The 16151-nt window shown below is 39.2% G+C and overlaps 1 protein-coding gene and 1 long non-coding RNA gene across 2 annotated transcripts; both read left to right on the top strand.

Annotated features, from left to right (window-relative positions):
- The first annotated feature begins 385 nt into the window (after window positions 1–385).
- Window positions 386–12006, top strand: LOC103986434 (type I inositol polyphosphate 5-phosphatase 13). The gene is made up of 11 exons (XM_009404455.3): window positions 386–1579; window positions 3501–3753; window positions 3847–4657; window positions 6026–6150; window positions 6316–6400; window positions 8636–8801; window positions 8931–8968; window positions 9083–9350; window positions 9575–9698; window positions 9789–10149; window positions 11253–12006. The coding sequence occupies exons 1-11, from the start codon at window positions 574–576 to the stop codon at window positions 11553–11555; spliced, it is 3540 nt and encodes a 1179-aa protein (XP_009402730.2). The 5' UTR covers window positions 386–573; the 3' UTR covers window positions 11556–12006.
- Window positions 12007–13911: 1905 nt separating this feature from the next.
- On the top strand, window positions 13912–14913 carry LOC108952874 (uncharacterized). Its single transcript, XR_010496566.1, has 3 exons — window positions 13912–14038; window positions 14108–14244; window positions 14330–14913. It is a non-coding gene; the product is annotated as an uncharacterized LOC108952874 (long non-coding RNA).
- The last annotated feature ends 1238 nt before the right edge of the window (window positions 14914–16151 follow it).

The following is a 16151-nucleotide window of genomic DNA, read 5'->3' as shown; positions in this document are numbered from 1 at the left end:
GGATATGTTTCGATGCAGACTTGAATTGGTACGTACATCATCAGCGGGCGTCACGATTGGAATTCTCGTGGTTGAGATTCGTGCTTGCCCACGGGGGGGCGTATCAGATCCATTGAAAGAGCCGCGTGGTATGAAAGAGAGCTCTCTCTATTTTCCTGGTGGGGAGAGATGGGCCCCGAGATTGACGTAGCACCGGTATCAGGTGAACACGTCGCCAGATGGACCCCACCATTTTAATAATAAAAAGGAAAAAGAATAGTTTCCTTCGCTTCGGCAGAACAAAAACCAAACGGGTGGAGGGGCCCGCTGCCGCCTGTAATCTCCCGCGTGCATGTCGCCGCCTGCATCTCCGACTGCATCCCCCCCCCACCCCCCCACCCCCACCCTCTCTCTTCTTCGTGGCCTCCCATGTGCCTCTCCTCCGTCTCCTTTCCACCCATTCCTACCGAAGGAGAAGAAGACAGTCAAGTGACGCACTAATAACAACCAACAATCGATGATCCGATGATCATATAGATCGCAGCAATCGTGATCTTGGTCTTTGTTTCCTTTCTTCTTCTCTGTTCTTGATTGATGGACGAGAGGAAGAAGGAGGAGGAGAAGGAGGCAGAGGCTGAGGCCGCGGGCCGGAGCAGCGCGCCGCAGCGGAAGGGCAAATCCTACAGTCAGCCCCTCAGCCGCGACGCCGTCCTCAGCACTTCTGCCCGCCGCAAGCACAGCCTCGACGACGACACCCTTTCCTCTCCCTCCGATAACGCCGCCGCCCCCCGCGCCCTCTCCTGCGGCCACTACAACTCCTCCTCTCCTCCTTCCCACCATCATCGCCACAAGCACTCTTCCTCCGTCGAGGAAATCCGGTTCCCCCTCTCCCAGCAGCTGCCCCCTTCCGTCCCCTCCCCACCGCACCACCACCACCAGCATGCCCCCACCGCCCCTGTCTCCTTCGGCAATCCCTTCTCCATCGACTGCCACCGGGGTGGCTCCTCCCTCTCCGACAGCGATGGCTCCCTCACCCTCGAGCGCGTCATGTCCGAGTACGGCGGCACCCCCGGCACTATCCCCGAGTTCATGGGCAACGGCGGGGGCGTCGGCATCTTCCGCGTGCCCCACCGCTCCGCCATTCACCCCGACCGGCCCCCCGCCATCGAGGTGCGCCCGCACCCGCTGCGCGAAACCCAGGCTGGTTCCTTCCTCCGCACCATCGCCTGCACTACCTCTCAGCTCTGGGCGGGCCAGGAGTCGGGCCTTCGAGTGTGGAACCGCAAGGACGCGTTTGACAGTTTGGGGCCCGGCGTCACGGTGAAGAGGGGCGACGAGAAGAGTGCCCCTTTCAGTGAGTCTTGCCGCACCTCGCCGACGCTCTGCTTGGTGGTGGACGTTGCCAATGGCTTGATCTGGAGCGGACACAAGGATGGGAAGATTCGGTCATGGAAGATGGACCAGCCGACCAGCGCAAATTCTTCTCTGGATGACGGTGGTGTTGCTTCTGCTATTGGTGGTGCCCCTCCATTTAGAGAAGGCCTTTCCTGGCCGGCACATCAACGATCTCCTGTGCTATCCATGGTTATCACATCTTATGGTAATTACCGTCCAACAACATTAACTTTGCAATTAGTCCTGTCTTTTTTTATGAGATGTGCTAAAGAAACTGATTGCATTTATTACTGTCTTGGTGAGATTTGATAAAGGAAGAAAAACATTTGCTTCTATTCTTCCTTCTTTGGTGAAATTAGCCGTCATCTCATAATTTCTGCAAATACAATCTTTTTATGAACAACATAAATCTAGGACAGGGAGGATTTTGGAATAGAGAAAAAAAACAGAAAAATCATATCCATGCAGAACTAGGGCATGGGCACAACTTAAGGTTTCAGGTGGCAGCATCAGTGCCAATTGATGAACAGCAAAAGAAGTCATTTTTCTCTTAGAAAGGACCATTGATTTTGTTTGAAACAAAGCCCATGACTTTTGTCAAGATGTGTATCACTTATCTTCAGAAGATGTATCATGTGCTAAATTGAATATAACATTGTATCTAAAAACATCAATTTTTTTGTTTGACCCAATAGGCATTATATGATCTGTGATGTTGTTTATATATTATAATCTTATGAGTTGTTTGGGTGCAGTTGTGCCTGTGTGCTTAAGAAACCAGATGCACTCCAGTTACTGGTATGCAATGGCATGATGGTGCTTGCAACAAGTGCATCAGCCTACACTGCCATTGATGCTACATATATTGGTACAAGACACATCATGATCTTTTGCTGATATTTGTAATGAAGTTTTCCAGTACAAATATCAGTACAGAATGATTTAGTGTGTCGGCCAATCATAATGGTCCACAAATTTGACTCACATCAACTTTAAAATTTGAGGCTCAAATCTCTCCTGTTCTTGCTAATTTACAGGTACTATTTGACATGAAGGTGATTTTGACTATTTCTGGGCCACCTTTTGCTCAAATTCTGTTTGTCAGTTTGTGCACTACTTGCATCAGGGCTTTGTCGAGTTAGTCTGCTTAATGTTAAATAGGATTCATGTAGACAAATTTATTGGAACTTGACTGTTCCTTGGCTTTGTTGAATGTTCTTTGTGATGATAGAATAATTTGAGCAAAATGTTCAAATCAGCACAGGTCTCCTGACTCCCATCAGACTTTACTATCTCTGCTAGGCTCCAATCTTCCAACCTTTGAGCCATGGTAAAATTTAGTAAATATATGCATGTGTCTGATGCTTGCATTTTTTTTCTTGAAATTTGTTGATAAAAATATAATCAGTCATTTTGAACTCAAGTTTAACAGTTCCTATTCAGTTTCGTTGTCATTATCATCCATATATAATGTCTTTACTATCAGTGCATGCTGCCAAGCCCCAAGTATCTTTTTATGTTTTTCTGCTTTAAACTTTTATGATTCTACAAAAGTTGGCATTAATCAAGTTGATAAACCCTGGTTCTAAGGTCAAGATTTCAATAATAGTATGTATGTATAAGCTCATACATTGACTGGCTATTGAGAAGGACTTCATCCCCCTTTCCCTTCTGGTGCTTGGGTTAAAAGTTACCTCTTCCCCAGGCAAAATGCAGATGAGGATGTTTGGGGAATCAACCAATTCACTAAGAGGTAGAAGCATTCGGGTGACAGCAATAGGTGGAGCATTAGCAAAGAAGCCAGTATTGTGATCTCATACCAGTAGAAGAAAGGGGCTGTTTTTCTGTAAATTCAATGAATCAACATCTAAGACTTTAATCTGCAGTTTGAATGCATTTTAACTACGAACCTTAACTTTATTAGTTGTTGGATAATGGCTAAAATTATCCTCTGGTTGGTCTTCCATCTATCTGTTTCTTTGATTTATATTTAATGGTCTATTTTCTAAAATGCTAAGAAAGATTGTTTAATGCTCTACTTTTCTTCATCGGTTTCAACAAAAAGTAGTGCCCTAAATGTTTTTGGAGCTTATTAATTCTGGCATATAATGGATTTTCAACTCCAGGTGAAATATGGTCAGGTTCTGAGGGCGGAGTCATAAGGGCCTGGCCTTGGGATGCCATTGGAAAGGCCCTTTCTCTTTCTGCGGAAGAAAGACATATGGCTGCTTTGCTAGTTGAGAGGTCATATATTGATCTTAGAAGCCAAGTCACCGTGGGTGGTGTGTGCAACTTGCCTGCTGTAGATGTGAAGCATATGGCATCTGATAATTGCAAGTCCAAAGTATGGAGTGCCGGTAGTCTAACCTTTGCATTATGGTATGTTCATTAGTGTTTTTGTGAAATCCCTTAGTGCTGGTCAGATTTCAGGCTTATTCTGTTAATTTGGATAACCTATTTGTTATCATTCAGGGATTCTCGTACAAGGGATCTTTTGAAAGTGTTTGGTATTGATGGCCAGGTAGTGACTCGGGTTGAGCTACCATCTGCACAAGATCCATACGTTGAGGATGAAATGAAGATAAAATTTGTTTCATCATCAAAGAAGGAAAAGTCACAAGGTTCAGTTAGTTTTTTTCAGCGTTCTCGGAATGCCCTGATGGGAGCAGCTGATGCTGTTCGCAGAGCTGCAGTAAAGGGAACATTCGGAGAAGATAATCGGAGAACAGAAGCCCTAGCTATATCGATGGATGGTATAATCTGGACTGGGTGCACAAATGGATCGGTAATCCTGTGGGATGGAAGTGGGAATAGATTGCAAGAAGTTCAGCATCATTCTTCTTCTGTACAATCCATTTGCACATATGGGCCACGGGTATGGGTAGGCTATGTTAGCGGCAAAGTTCAGGTTATGGATCTGGATGGAAATCTGATTGGAGAGTGGGTTGCACATGGTAGTCCTGTTATAAAAATGGTAGTCGGAGGTGCGTATCTGTTCACACTGGCACATCATGGTGGCATACGTGGGTGGAATATAAGATCTCCTGGACCTATTGATGATTTGTTGAGAACAGAGTTTGCTAACAGGGAGCAGTCTTATGCAAAATATGAAAACATTAAGATCTTGACTGGAACATGGAATGTTGGACAAGAAAGAGCATCTCATGATTCACTCATAATCTGGTTGGGTGGTGCTGCATCAGAGGTTGGATTAGTTGTTGTAGGATTGCAAGAGGTAGAAATGGGGGCTGGATTCCTGGCAATGGCTGCTGCTAAAGAAACTGTAAGATATTTTTGCACTGATCTATTCTGGCATATGACGCCTCACGCCATACACTACCTACCATAAAGCATCATTGATAGTGAAGATTAGAAATTCTTGTTTTATCTATTTTTCTAGATTATTGACATAAGATGAGTGTCTTATTGCTTCTATTTTTAGTAAGATCCATCTTTAGTAGACCACTGAAAGCAAACTGTTGTTCTTAGAAATGATTTTTATTCTTATCACCAATCTATTAATAAGTGCTACAATCTCACATCACTTATTTCAACTAATTTCTGTAGTTTATTGAAATGTGATTGATGAGCTTAACTAAGAGAAAGGATCAAGCATATAGCTATTGAGCATGTCACTTAAATTTTGCATGTCACTTAACTAAGAGTGTGACCTGTGCTTCACATAACCATTTATTTCTTCGTTATAAAATTGTCATATAAACATTTTTATTGTGGCCAAGGCCTTCATGTATATGTAGACTAGTAGCCAACATTTCCCCATACCACAATTAGATTCTTGAATCAAGGGTTCATAACCATGTGCTGTCATTGGAGTCCTTTAGTTACTCTTCACATGCTAACGCAGATATGTACGAGGACTGAGCCAATGTTCTCATTGCAGTAGACACCAACATGTATTAGATGCTGAGAATTGTAAACCATATGAACAAATATTTGTCCACCTGATCAAGAATCACATATGTGGAAAACTTTGTGGTTTTTGAATATAAAATCTGACGTAGTCTTACCTTGTAGAAGAAAACAACTTGCTAGTATTGAACTTGTCTGTTTCTCATTAAAATTTACTCCCATCCAGTGGAATGAAAATTTAGAAGTCTACTCTTGACTACATGAGCTAAAATAAAAATTGTAGACCTACTTACCAAATGCCCTTCTAATTGACAGCAAAGTCATAATTTGTCTATATTTATCTGGTTAGGAAGAGATCTTAGGTTTCTTCTTATGTTATTAGCTGATTGAGAAAATATGTTCAACCCATTATGTTCTCATATCATGGTTTAGATCTTGGTGGTGATGATAACTTGCATTTCACTCTTGTGATTTCAGGAAAATAAGGTAAGGTCTATATGATAATTGAGCATCAAAGGATCTCCTTTTAAGAGTTTAAAAGTTGGTATACTAATACTATTATGAACATAAAAATCAGATATCTGAAACAGTTATTTCTCTGATAACCTGGCAAAATTCATCAAGTAATGATCTACAGACATTCTTAATCTAATGGAATATGACCTTTAAACTTAGGTCACTTTTGCTATCAAATTTCAAATGCTCATGGTGTTTTAGTGTTCCAGCAGTCAGGTTTCTTTGAAGATCAAGACTTATGTTTGGTACATTTCAACAATTTTAGGTAGGACTTGAGGGGAGTGCCAATGGGCAATGGTGGTTGGGTACCATTGGCAAGACCTTAGACGAAGGAACATCTTTCCAACGTGTTGGTTCCAGGCAGTTGGCAGGGTTACTAATTGCTGCATGGTGAGCATTAAAATCAGCCATTCTGAAGAAATAGGAAATTTCTTATTTTGGATTAATTGTATGTCTATTTAAATCTTTCTAAGCACATCAATCAAACATCTAGCTTGTCTGTATTTTATCCTATTAGTCCATCATGTATAATGTCTCTATTCTATAATTTTCTAGGGCCAGGAAGAGCCTTCGACCATATATTGGTGATGTTGATGCTGCAGCGGTGCCATGTGGGTTTGGGCGTGCAATCGGTAACAAGGTACTCATAGAACTCTTTGCTTTCAGTTCTTATCTTGCATCTTGTTTTAGTTTCCTTTTGGGAATAAAAAAAAGGCATTATTCTACAATATACATGATTGACTTTCAAGTACAGAACATACAACACACATGGGATAAAGATTTTGGTGATACATTTTTGGCTTAAAATTTTCAAAAGACATGCAACTTATACAGCTGCTTCGTCAGCACAAAGCTGTGCCAGAGAGACAAATCATATTTACTGCCAGGTGTTTCTGGAAAAATGATGTAGCAATCTAGTAGTCTAGAGTTGTCATCTAAGGTGAAAATTTCTAGATTAAGAGCAAGCTAAGCATGCCTTCTTGACTCTGAAACAAATCTACACTTGATTCATCATATAATTATCAATTTTACTCGGTCATTTACAATGCTGAAGTCACTTCTGGCCTTATATTTCCCAGAATAATGACTAATTTTCTTTCCACAGCCTTTTATGTGCTAATGTAGTTACAAGCAAAATTGTGTGACGTCTTTTTGCTCAAAAAAGAAACGAAGAATTGTGAAGATCCAGCTAGAATTCCCATTATTTTCATTTCTGTATTAAAGCTCTTTTTTACCTTTTATGAAGAGTTTCAAATTGGTCAAAATTTACTAGAATCATGTTAGCATTTCCTTTTCATATCATATCATTATTTCTATTGTTTCAGATGAACTTCTTGAATCAACAAACCTGTAGTAACAATAGAAGACAAATAAAATAACTTATACTTCATTCTAGCTTAATACAGGAATTTTTGAACCATCTTACCTCAATTTTAAGAAGCGGAAAATTCTAGCTTGGATTTTCTGTTGGATTTTGGATAAAAGAAGATAACTTGGTTGTTCAAAAGAGAATGATATTCTTATATATATTATTTTGTAAGTGCACAATTAGTTCACTTCTGAAACATGCACACGTGTGTGTGTGAATATGTGTATGTGTGTGTGTGTGTGTATATATATATATATATATATATATATATATATATATATATATATATATATATATATATATAATGAGTGAGAATATGTGAGGCCTACTCCTTGTCCTCCAAGTTATCCTATTCTGTTTTTTATCATCCAGTTACACGAGGCGCATCCAGTGCAGTCTTAAATCCGATTGTTCCTTAACTTGAACTCTAGTTTTTCATGTCACAAAAGAGCAACTTTACCGTTGTACCAAGGACCATCCTCTAACTTGCAATCAACTTATGCCAATACCAAATGCTCCCACAGTACACTTCGAAACAAGCAAGATATCAATATGGTCTTGGTTAGTGTTCCCAAATATATATGTATGATTTATCACTGCATAAAAATAGTCAATCCCAACTGCAAAATATATACACCAGGAAGTGAAGCTGGCTATATGGATTGTTTTCATCCGAAAGTAATTTCTGACTCCTTATTTGATTAAAATGATCAGATCTGTGTGTTCTATTATTAAATGTAGAAGCAGAAAAAAGTCTGTCATGTACTTATAACTCTAAATCAGATCTTGGAAATAGGGGATTTTTTTTTCATTTGGTAGAAGGACTTTCGCCTATGAATTGAATTTCTTTCTAGTGACCAAATCTATGTGTGAGGAAAACTCATGTGGAGAAAATCTGTCATGTACCTAGAACTCCAACCAGATTTAGAAATTGATAAATATTTGTTGATTGGGCAAAGGACTTTCACCTATGCATCAATTTTCATTATAGTAGTCAAATCTGTGTGTCAAGAAAACTCACATGGATGTGTGTACTCATTTTACACATTTCTTTTAGTTAAAGTAATTATGTACGTGTGTTGCATTTGAACTTCTTACAGAAATATGCATCAAAACGTAACAATTGATGTGTATTGACTTGATGTATTATGATGTATATATGCAATTTGTGCATCAAATTTTATAGTTTCGTCCCAGATAATTTGAAGTGAAGTGGGGCTAAAAGAATTACCGGAAAAAAATGTGTTATAAAGTTGCTGCAGATCATTTTGTTTGGTTGTTGCTTGTCTATCACTTAATTATGTTGGATAAGTTGCGCAAAGAGATTTAAATGTGGAATTGTATATTATGTGAATCATATTTGTCTCAGTTTGTTTTGATTTAGTGCTTCTATGAGTCATGCTTTATCTTTCCTTCGTTATTGGCCATATCTGATAGCTGAGTATCAATTCATCTTTAAGTCCAAATGAAAAGGAAAATTACTCATGGTCTAAGGATTTCATACAGGGTGCTGTAGGTTTGAGGATGAGAGTCTATGATCGGATAATATGTTTTGTGAACTGTCATTTTGCTGCACATCTGGAAGCAGTTAGCAGGCGGAATGCTGACTTTGATCATGTTTATCGAACAATGGCTTTCAGCCGGCCAACCACAGGACTTCATGGAGCCGCAGGTTTGCAATTCGCATCTCTAAGCACATAGTGGGAATATGACATTAGCATGGATATGGAACACATTTATCTGTGTGCCAATACAATATTTGCAGCTTCATTTTAATACGTGTGTTTTATATCTGGTGCAGCTGGTCCTACGTCTGTTCAGTTGAACCGTGGGGTAAATGTATGTAATAAATCTTATTACTTTAAAATCAGTTGTATTAGGTAACTCTTTCAGTCTTTATTTGTTGATGCAGTTAAGTGTATATCAAATATAACTACTTTATGGCATTGGCAGGTTACAGGATCTCAACCTGATGATGGGAGACCTGAGCTGTCCGAAGCTGACATGGTCGTTTTTCTTGGTGATTTTAATTATCGGCTTCATAGTATCACTTATGATGAAGCCAGGGACATGGTTTCTCAGAGATGCTTTGATTGGCTAAGAGAAAAGGATCAGCTCCGAGCAGAAATGAAAGCAGGTAAAGTCTTCCAAGGAATGCGTGAAGGGCAAATTAAATTTCCTCCAACGTACAAGTTCGAAAGGCACCAACCGGGCTTATCAGGTATGCTTGTAACATAATTAATTTTGTGTAGATCAGTTTTTCTGGATGAGAATGTGAAGGTTAATTATTAAATAATTTTAGGTAAGATTATATCTTATACCGACGAAGATATGATGTGATGAGTGGTTGTTTATTGTTCGGTTGGCAAGCTACTTGGTTTTAAATTTTACCATTGTTGTTTCTTATGACATTCAATGAAGATAAGTTGTTAATTGCTTTCTTAGGATATGATTCCAGTGAAAAGAAGCGAATTCCTGCTTGGTGTGACAGAGTATTGTATCGTGATAGCCGTTCAATTTCGGTGGCCGAATGCTCATTAGAGTGCCCTGTGGTTTCATCAATCACACTGTAAAATTCTGTTTGAACTTTGAAGTATATTTTGCAGAATCAAAAGCAACAATGTTTGTCACTAATGAACATGGCATCTTATCTTACTAGGTATGAAGCATGTATGGATGTTACTGATAGTGATCACAAGCCTGTGAGATGCATATTCTCTGTGGAAATTGCACATGCAGATGAATTGATAAGGAGGGAAGTATGGGGACAAATAACAATGTCTCTTGGGAAAATAAGGTCCTATCTTGAAGAATCTCGTGCTATTCCAGACTTTAGTGTCGGCACAAATGACATCATCCTGAAAAACCAAGAGATTGGCACCCTTCGCATCACAAACAAGTCTGAGAAGTACAAAGCTATCTTCCAAATTATTTGCGAAGGCGAGTACATCATTCAGGGGGATGAAAATTCACCTAAGCTATGTGCTAGATGCTCCTTCGGCTTTCCTAACTGGCTTGAGGTACATTCTGGCTTCCTAATTTATAACTGACAAATAAATAATTTCATATCATGTTTTCTTTGTGACATTTATTTTTCCTCTCACTATGCAGTATCCTAGATTAGTAATTTAGTAGCTGTGCGTTAATACTGATACATTGTTAGACTGCTTCTGTAATTTGTCTAATGGATAAAAGAAGTTGGACATCACTGATTTTTTGGTTGCCCCCCAGTGTTCTCGATTTGGAGAACTTGAGGAAAGACAGTTTTGTTAGGATGTGAGATTGATTTAAGGTTATTGTTTTCTCAAATCAACAAGTTCATTTGCCGCATTGCATTGCTATCTTTATTTTTTTGTAGCATGTATTTGTTTCCTAAACTAAATGTGTTATTCTGCATAATAGGATCTGTGATTCTTTTAATGAATTTTGAACTGTGAGACTTTTTCATTATGTAAGTTATTTAAAACAGCACATGATGTTTATATAAGTGTGGTATATATATAGGGATGCCCCTAAATCCGCTGTAACCTCATCTGATTTGAGATCCAATTTGGTCAGAATTAGGGATGAATTGAGTTTATCACCCAATGAACTGAGTAGTGACCTGATCCAATAATGACCATATACAGTAAGCAGCCTATGCATGATGCTCCCACCAATCTGAGATATATGGAGGATTAATAAATGCAACTTAACTCTACAAGCTGAGAGATTTGTCTCCAAAACTTGAACCCTGGTAGCCTAAATCAAAAAGGAAATCCCTTATCATGGTGCCGATATATTAGAAGTTCAAATTATGATAGACGCAATGCGTTATAACAGTTATCCAAAAAAATTCAATCTGGCACACTCAAATTTCTAAATGCACTTTCATATTCTCCAAGTACTTGATTAGCAAAGTCAGTACTTTTTCTCTGGGGAACTGTGCCACAAGGGGATCGTAAAAGAATCATTGATCTTTCCAATATTAAGTCATCTCTGTTAGACTATTATAGTTCTTAGACATTCTTGTCTTGCCATCATTTACTAAACTTCTGCTAGATCAGCATCTATGTTGGTTTTGCCTGCGCATGACATCAGGCATCTTTCATCTTGCTCTCTATCTCTATTTTTCTCTATTTAGGTTCAACCAGCAGTCGGCATACTCAAACCTGGACAAACAATAGATGTTTCTGTCCATCATGAAGATGTCCTCACCCAGGAACAATCTGTTGATGGAGTCCCACAGAATTGGTGGACTGAAAATACCAGGGACAAAGAAGTGGAACTATCAGTGAATATCACAGGCACTGGTACAACCAGGCACAATAGTCACAGGGTCCATGTTCGTCACTCTTTCTCATTCAGGTCTGACTCTGGTGATAGAAGAGGTACTTCGAGAAGAAGTCAACCAAGCAATCAACAAAGATCTGATGTCAAAGACTAGCAGTTACCCAGAGGAGTTATGAGATGTCCATGAGATTGCACATGAAAGATAAGATGAATGTTGCCTACCTATCGGAAAATAACATTATGGTCAAGAAAACAAATTTTGCTTCTTTCGGTACATCCTCCACCTGCACAGCTCAAAATACATGTTCCTCGGAGAGAAAGCCCAAATCAGTTCTTTCCGGCAATTCCACGGTCTTACAAATGTACTTAAATTAGAGGATTTTTCTTTTTCATGTGGGTCTTGTAGACATAGCATTATGCATCTAAAGTTACATTCACCTAGATTTGTGAATTAGGTCGACACGGCATAGTTTCATAGCCCTTTGTCATGCTAATTAGCTGAGTGTACCATTGTTTGAGTTGTTCACCTGTAAGAACATGGTGTTCTGTGGACATGTGAATGGTACCATGGTTTCCTGCAATGGCATTGATCCATAATTGTCACACCATACTTGCAATTTAGTATGTACATTTTCGGTCAATCGAATCTTGTGCTTACAATCTGTATACTGCTTAGGACTGTATAGTGATCTGCCATGGTCAACAAAGATTCTAAAGTTGAGGACAAATTACATCAAGCTTGGAACTATGTCATGTTTGAGATTAGCTCAGCTTAATGATCAGCACACACAAGGAAACAAGTGGATAGCTGCCATATCTATTGCGGCTTATCTTGCTTGGATTCCTCGTGATTGAAGATTCATCGACAGATTGAACTGCACTGCTGCAGCAAACAACTTGTTATTGTCCTCCAACAAATAGTTCAGAACACAGCTAGAAAGAAACAAAATTCCCATCATGCTATTTCAATCATTTGATTCTGCTGCCGTTTTCCTCGGAGAAAAACAGGAAATGCATTTGTTGAGGTTCACAATGTCATTTTCCTAAAGAACACAAAGGAAAAGACAAAAAACTAATCATAAATTTTTTTTTTTGTTGTCGAGTAATTATTACAATTATTCTTCAACCCAAGATCCTAAATCTCATCCTCATATCGGTCTCATTAGTAAGTCAGATCAATACGATATCAGATTCGTATTATCGAATGGTGCATCCGTATAATGATCGATGCGATCGTATGCACCAGTTTTTTATCGATTTCACTGTATCTAAAGCTTAATTTGTTAAATAACATATGATCTATATATTCATATTCCTAACAAAAGACGAATGTGCTAATGAAATTTAATGAATCTTTTTTTCCAAAAAATCAAAAAGAAGATTTGAATTACTCCAAAAACCTAAAAAATGCAAAGAGAAAAAGAAGTAGGATACCATCGATCACCTCCTTTTCAGCACTCGCAAGCAGTTATCTACTACAGTGATAGCTTCTGTACTTGTACTACACCTAAAGCTAAAATGAAGTCATGCAATCAAAGCATGGAATAGTGGCAGCTTCTGCCAAAGCTCACAAGAACGGTATACTACAGTAGCTGCAGCTTTAGCTTCGTTAGCACTGAGTGGAGACCTGCACACGATAGACTCTGCACATAGCTGCAGATAGATACCTCATCGCTGGAGAGTACGGCACAAAAGAGAGTTAGAGAGATAGACAATGATTAGCTTCCTCGATTGCTTTGCTCTACCACTAATTAATTACATGTGTTGGGTATCTCAACTGTTCAAGGAGTTAGAGAGAGAGAGATTGGAATCCAGCTTATGACCACCACAAATAATAAACCAAAAATGTTTTATATTAAAAAAATATGATATAAATTAGTATCTAATTTTTGTTTATTCGATACGATATTTGGATCCTTTAAGAGTAAAATAGAAATGATAAGATGATCAATTTATTGAAGTTATTTTTTTTGGGGGGGGGGGGGGGATTGAATGAGAAATGCCTTTAAATTAGTCCCATCTAACATGACATATATACCATAGCAGATATGAATGATACTACCTCAACTATGGTTCTTCTTCTTATTCAGTAATCATAAATGCTAATCCACAAAATAAAAAAGCTCATAGATCAAAATTCTCTGTGAAATCAAAGCATTAATTATCAGCATCACAGTGACATCAAGTCTGAAATCCTTGCATCGACAGTTTCTGAGGAGCAGCAGGAACGGATGCTGACGAAGAGACGAGGAAGAAGAGACAACAGCTGAGGACAGGGCAACAAATTTTGGATCTTGAGACGACAGCGATACGCAAAGGGAATTATTGATGGGCAGCTTGGTAAATGGCGAAGCACGCACAGGGGTGGTGGGTGGGGGACCTCTCGGCTGCGCTTGGCTGAAGGCGCCGCTGCAAGGGGGGCATGAAGTCTTCCGCAAGGCGACAGTCTCACCCTACCATCATGCATCCTTATATGTTTTCAGCGCTTCGTCCCGTGTACTCCACATCTCATTTCCCATCGCAGCAGCAGCAGCAGCAGCAGCAGCAGCTCTATGGCCTCCCGAAACCCCACCTGCAGCACCTTCATCCTCTTCTTCTTCGTCTCCACCACTCTCGTCTGCGCTCTTCGACGACCAGGTCGCCACTCGTGTCACCGCTCTTCTGCCGCGTTCCCTTAACCTTCGATGCAAAACTTGTGTGTTGCAGGTCTCGGAGGACAAGTCGCCCGCTCGAGTGTCCTTCCACTGAAGGAGGAGGCAGAGCAACGTCGATGCAAAACCTGTGTTGCAGGTCTCGGAGGACAAGTCGCCCGCTCGAATGTCCTTCCACTGAAGGAGGAGGAGGTAGTAACGCCGTTGCTCTCTCTTGTCTTCTCCATCGCCATGCTGTTGCCGTGAGCTCCAACGCCTTCATCTCCTTCGTGCTTAGGGTGACAGGAGGGTGATGATCGGGTCCAGGGCTCCCATTTGCACGTACAACGAGTGCAGAGGCTGTCGATTCAAGTGCAGCGCCGAGCAAGTTCCTGTTGACGCCGGCGACCCCATGAACAGCGCCTACCGCTACAGATGCGTGTGTCATAGGTGATGGATGGTGGAACTCAATGAGAATGAGAGTGTTCTTGTCCCTGGTCTTCTTCCCGTGCCTGTACTCGATCCTAGTGAAGTGATCCTATATTACCTGTCACAATCCTCTCCACCTCTCTGTGTGATCTCTTCTTCTTCTGCTCTCTCTCTCTCTCTCTCTCTCTATATATATATATATATCATCATTCAGGTTGTCAGCTGAGGGAAAACTGTGATAGCAAGGAGATGACATGGTGAGGAACACTGATGACTCTTTGTTGCACGTACATAGTGCAATGTGCAGGGTAAAAAGTTGGCTCAGAAGAAGCTCAGGTTTTCAACCCTTACATTCTGTGTACTGATGGAGCAGTAAATCCATCTGGGGAGGAGAGTCATCTTCTTCTTCTTCTTCTTTTTACTCTTTACTGAACCACTCACTCCTCTGTGTGTTTGTGTCTGTCTGAACCCACAAGGATAGAATGCATGTGATTGATTCCATGCAAGCTTGGGGGCCACAGGAAATGAGACATTTTTTTCACCTTAATGTCAAGGTAAAAGTTATCCATCAAACACAACTGATGTGTTATGATTCACTTAAGACTAACTAAATTCATAAAGACAAGCATTCATGATGAAATGGATTAGAGATCCAACCCATGTTTGGTGGCATGCAACCATATTACCTGAATTGATATGATATGCATGGTGATATTTGGAAATGGACTTTTTCTAGGTTGGATTGAAACAACATTAAATTAGGTGCTTGATAGGACATTGGTACTGCAGCATCTTTACAGCTGATGAGCTCTGGAGATGTGACAGCCACTATATCTGCAGGTGGTAATAATACCAAGCAACTTTCCTGCTGTAATAGCACTTCAAAACTTCATGCAAACTTTAGTCTCAGGGCCTCATTATATTACCTATAAAATAAGATAAATATGTCCATAAATTGACATACAAAGAAATGTTTGGTTTCTCTTTCTATAAAACATTGCACATAATTTAGTAGTTATGTACCATATTCACTTATTGATTAAGGGTTTAAATTATCGTTCGATGTTTTTTGTACTTAACATATTGATACTCTCGTTTGATGCTAAACGATCATAACATATAACATTTATTGGATGATGATTCAATTTTTATTTAATAAAATGTAACATGTAAGGCATTTGTTCGATGATGATGGTGATTTATCAGACTCACTTTTTTTAAATATTATGAATTTAAAATTTAATACAATAATTTGATAGTGATGTATAAGATTCGCTTATCAAGGATATAAATTGGGTATTTAGAAAATAATTCGAGTACCATTTGGATAATGATTTTGAGCGTTAATTATATATTATCATATGTAATTAGCTACATTGAGATTCTTATAATTACGAAAGTAAACTACTTAATTCATTGTTCAACAAAACCCTTCTCGTTTGTTTGATTTTTAATTCTATGAATTATCTTTTTAATCTTATATAAGGATTTTAATATTTTATCTTCGTAAGTATAGAGATCTCAATATAACTTTTAAATATATAAGGAACGTGATGCTAAATATAATTAATTATAAGAATAATTTATAATTAAATTTAATTTTAAGTTTCTAATAAGCAAAAGAAAAAAAAAAAAACAAAATCAATCTCAAGCATTTTTTTTTTTTTTTTTGCCTCCCAAAAAATTTCAGG

The sequence above is a fragment of the Musa acuminata genome, chromosome BXJ3-5 (genome assembly GCF_036884655.1).
Source record: "Musa acuminata AAA Group cultivar baxijiao chromosome BXJ3-5, Cavendish_Baxijiao_AAA, whole genome shotgun sequence".
Classification (NCBI taxonomy): Eukaryota; Viridiplantae; Streptophyta; class Magnoliopsida; order Zingiberales; family Musaceae; genus Musa; species Musa acuminata.
Note: the sequence above shows the minus strand (reverse complement) of the source record. Positions and strands in the feature narration are given on the sequence as shown.

Excerpts from the sequence above, each read along its gene's own strand:
- LOC103986434 (XM_009404455.3), top strand. The coding sequence starts at position 574 with ATGGACGAGAGGAAGAAGGAGGAGGAGAAGGAGGCAGAGGCTGAGGCC. Across the intron at positions 3,754-3,846 it reads AGTCTAACCTTTGCATTATG|GGATTCTCGTACAAGGGATC; the intron begins GTATGTTCATTA and ends GTTATCATTCAG. Across the intron at positions 10,150-11,252 it reads GCTTTCCTAACTGGCTTGAG|GTTCAACCAGCAGTCGGCAT; the intron begins GTACATTCTGGC and ends TTCTCTATTTAG.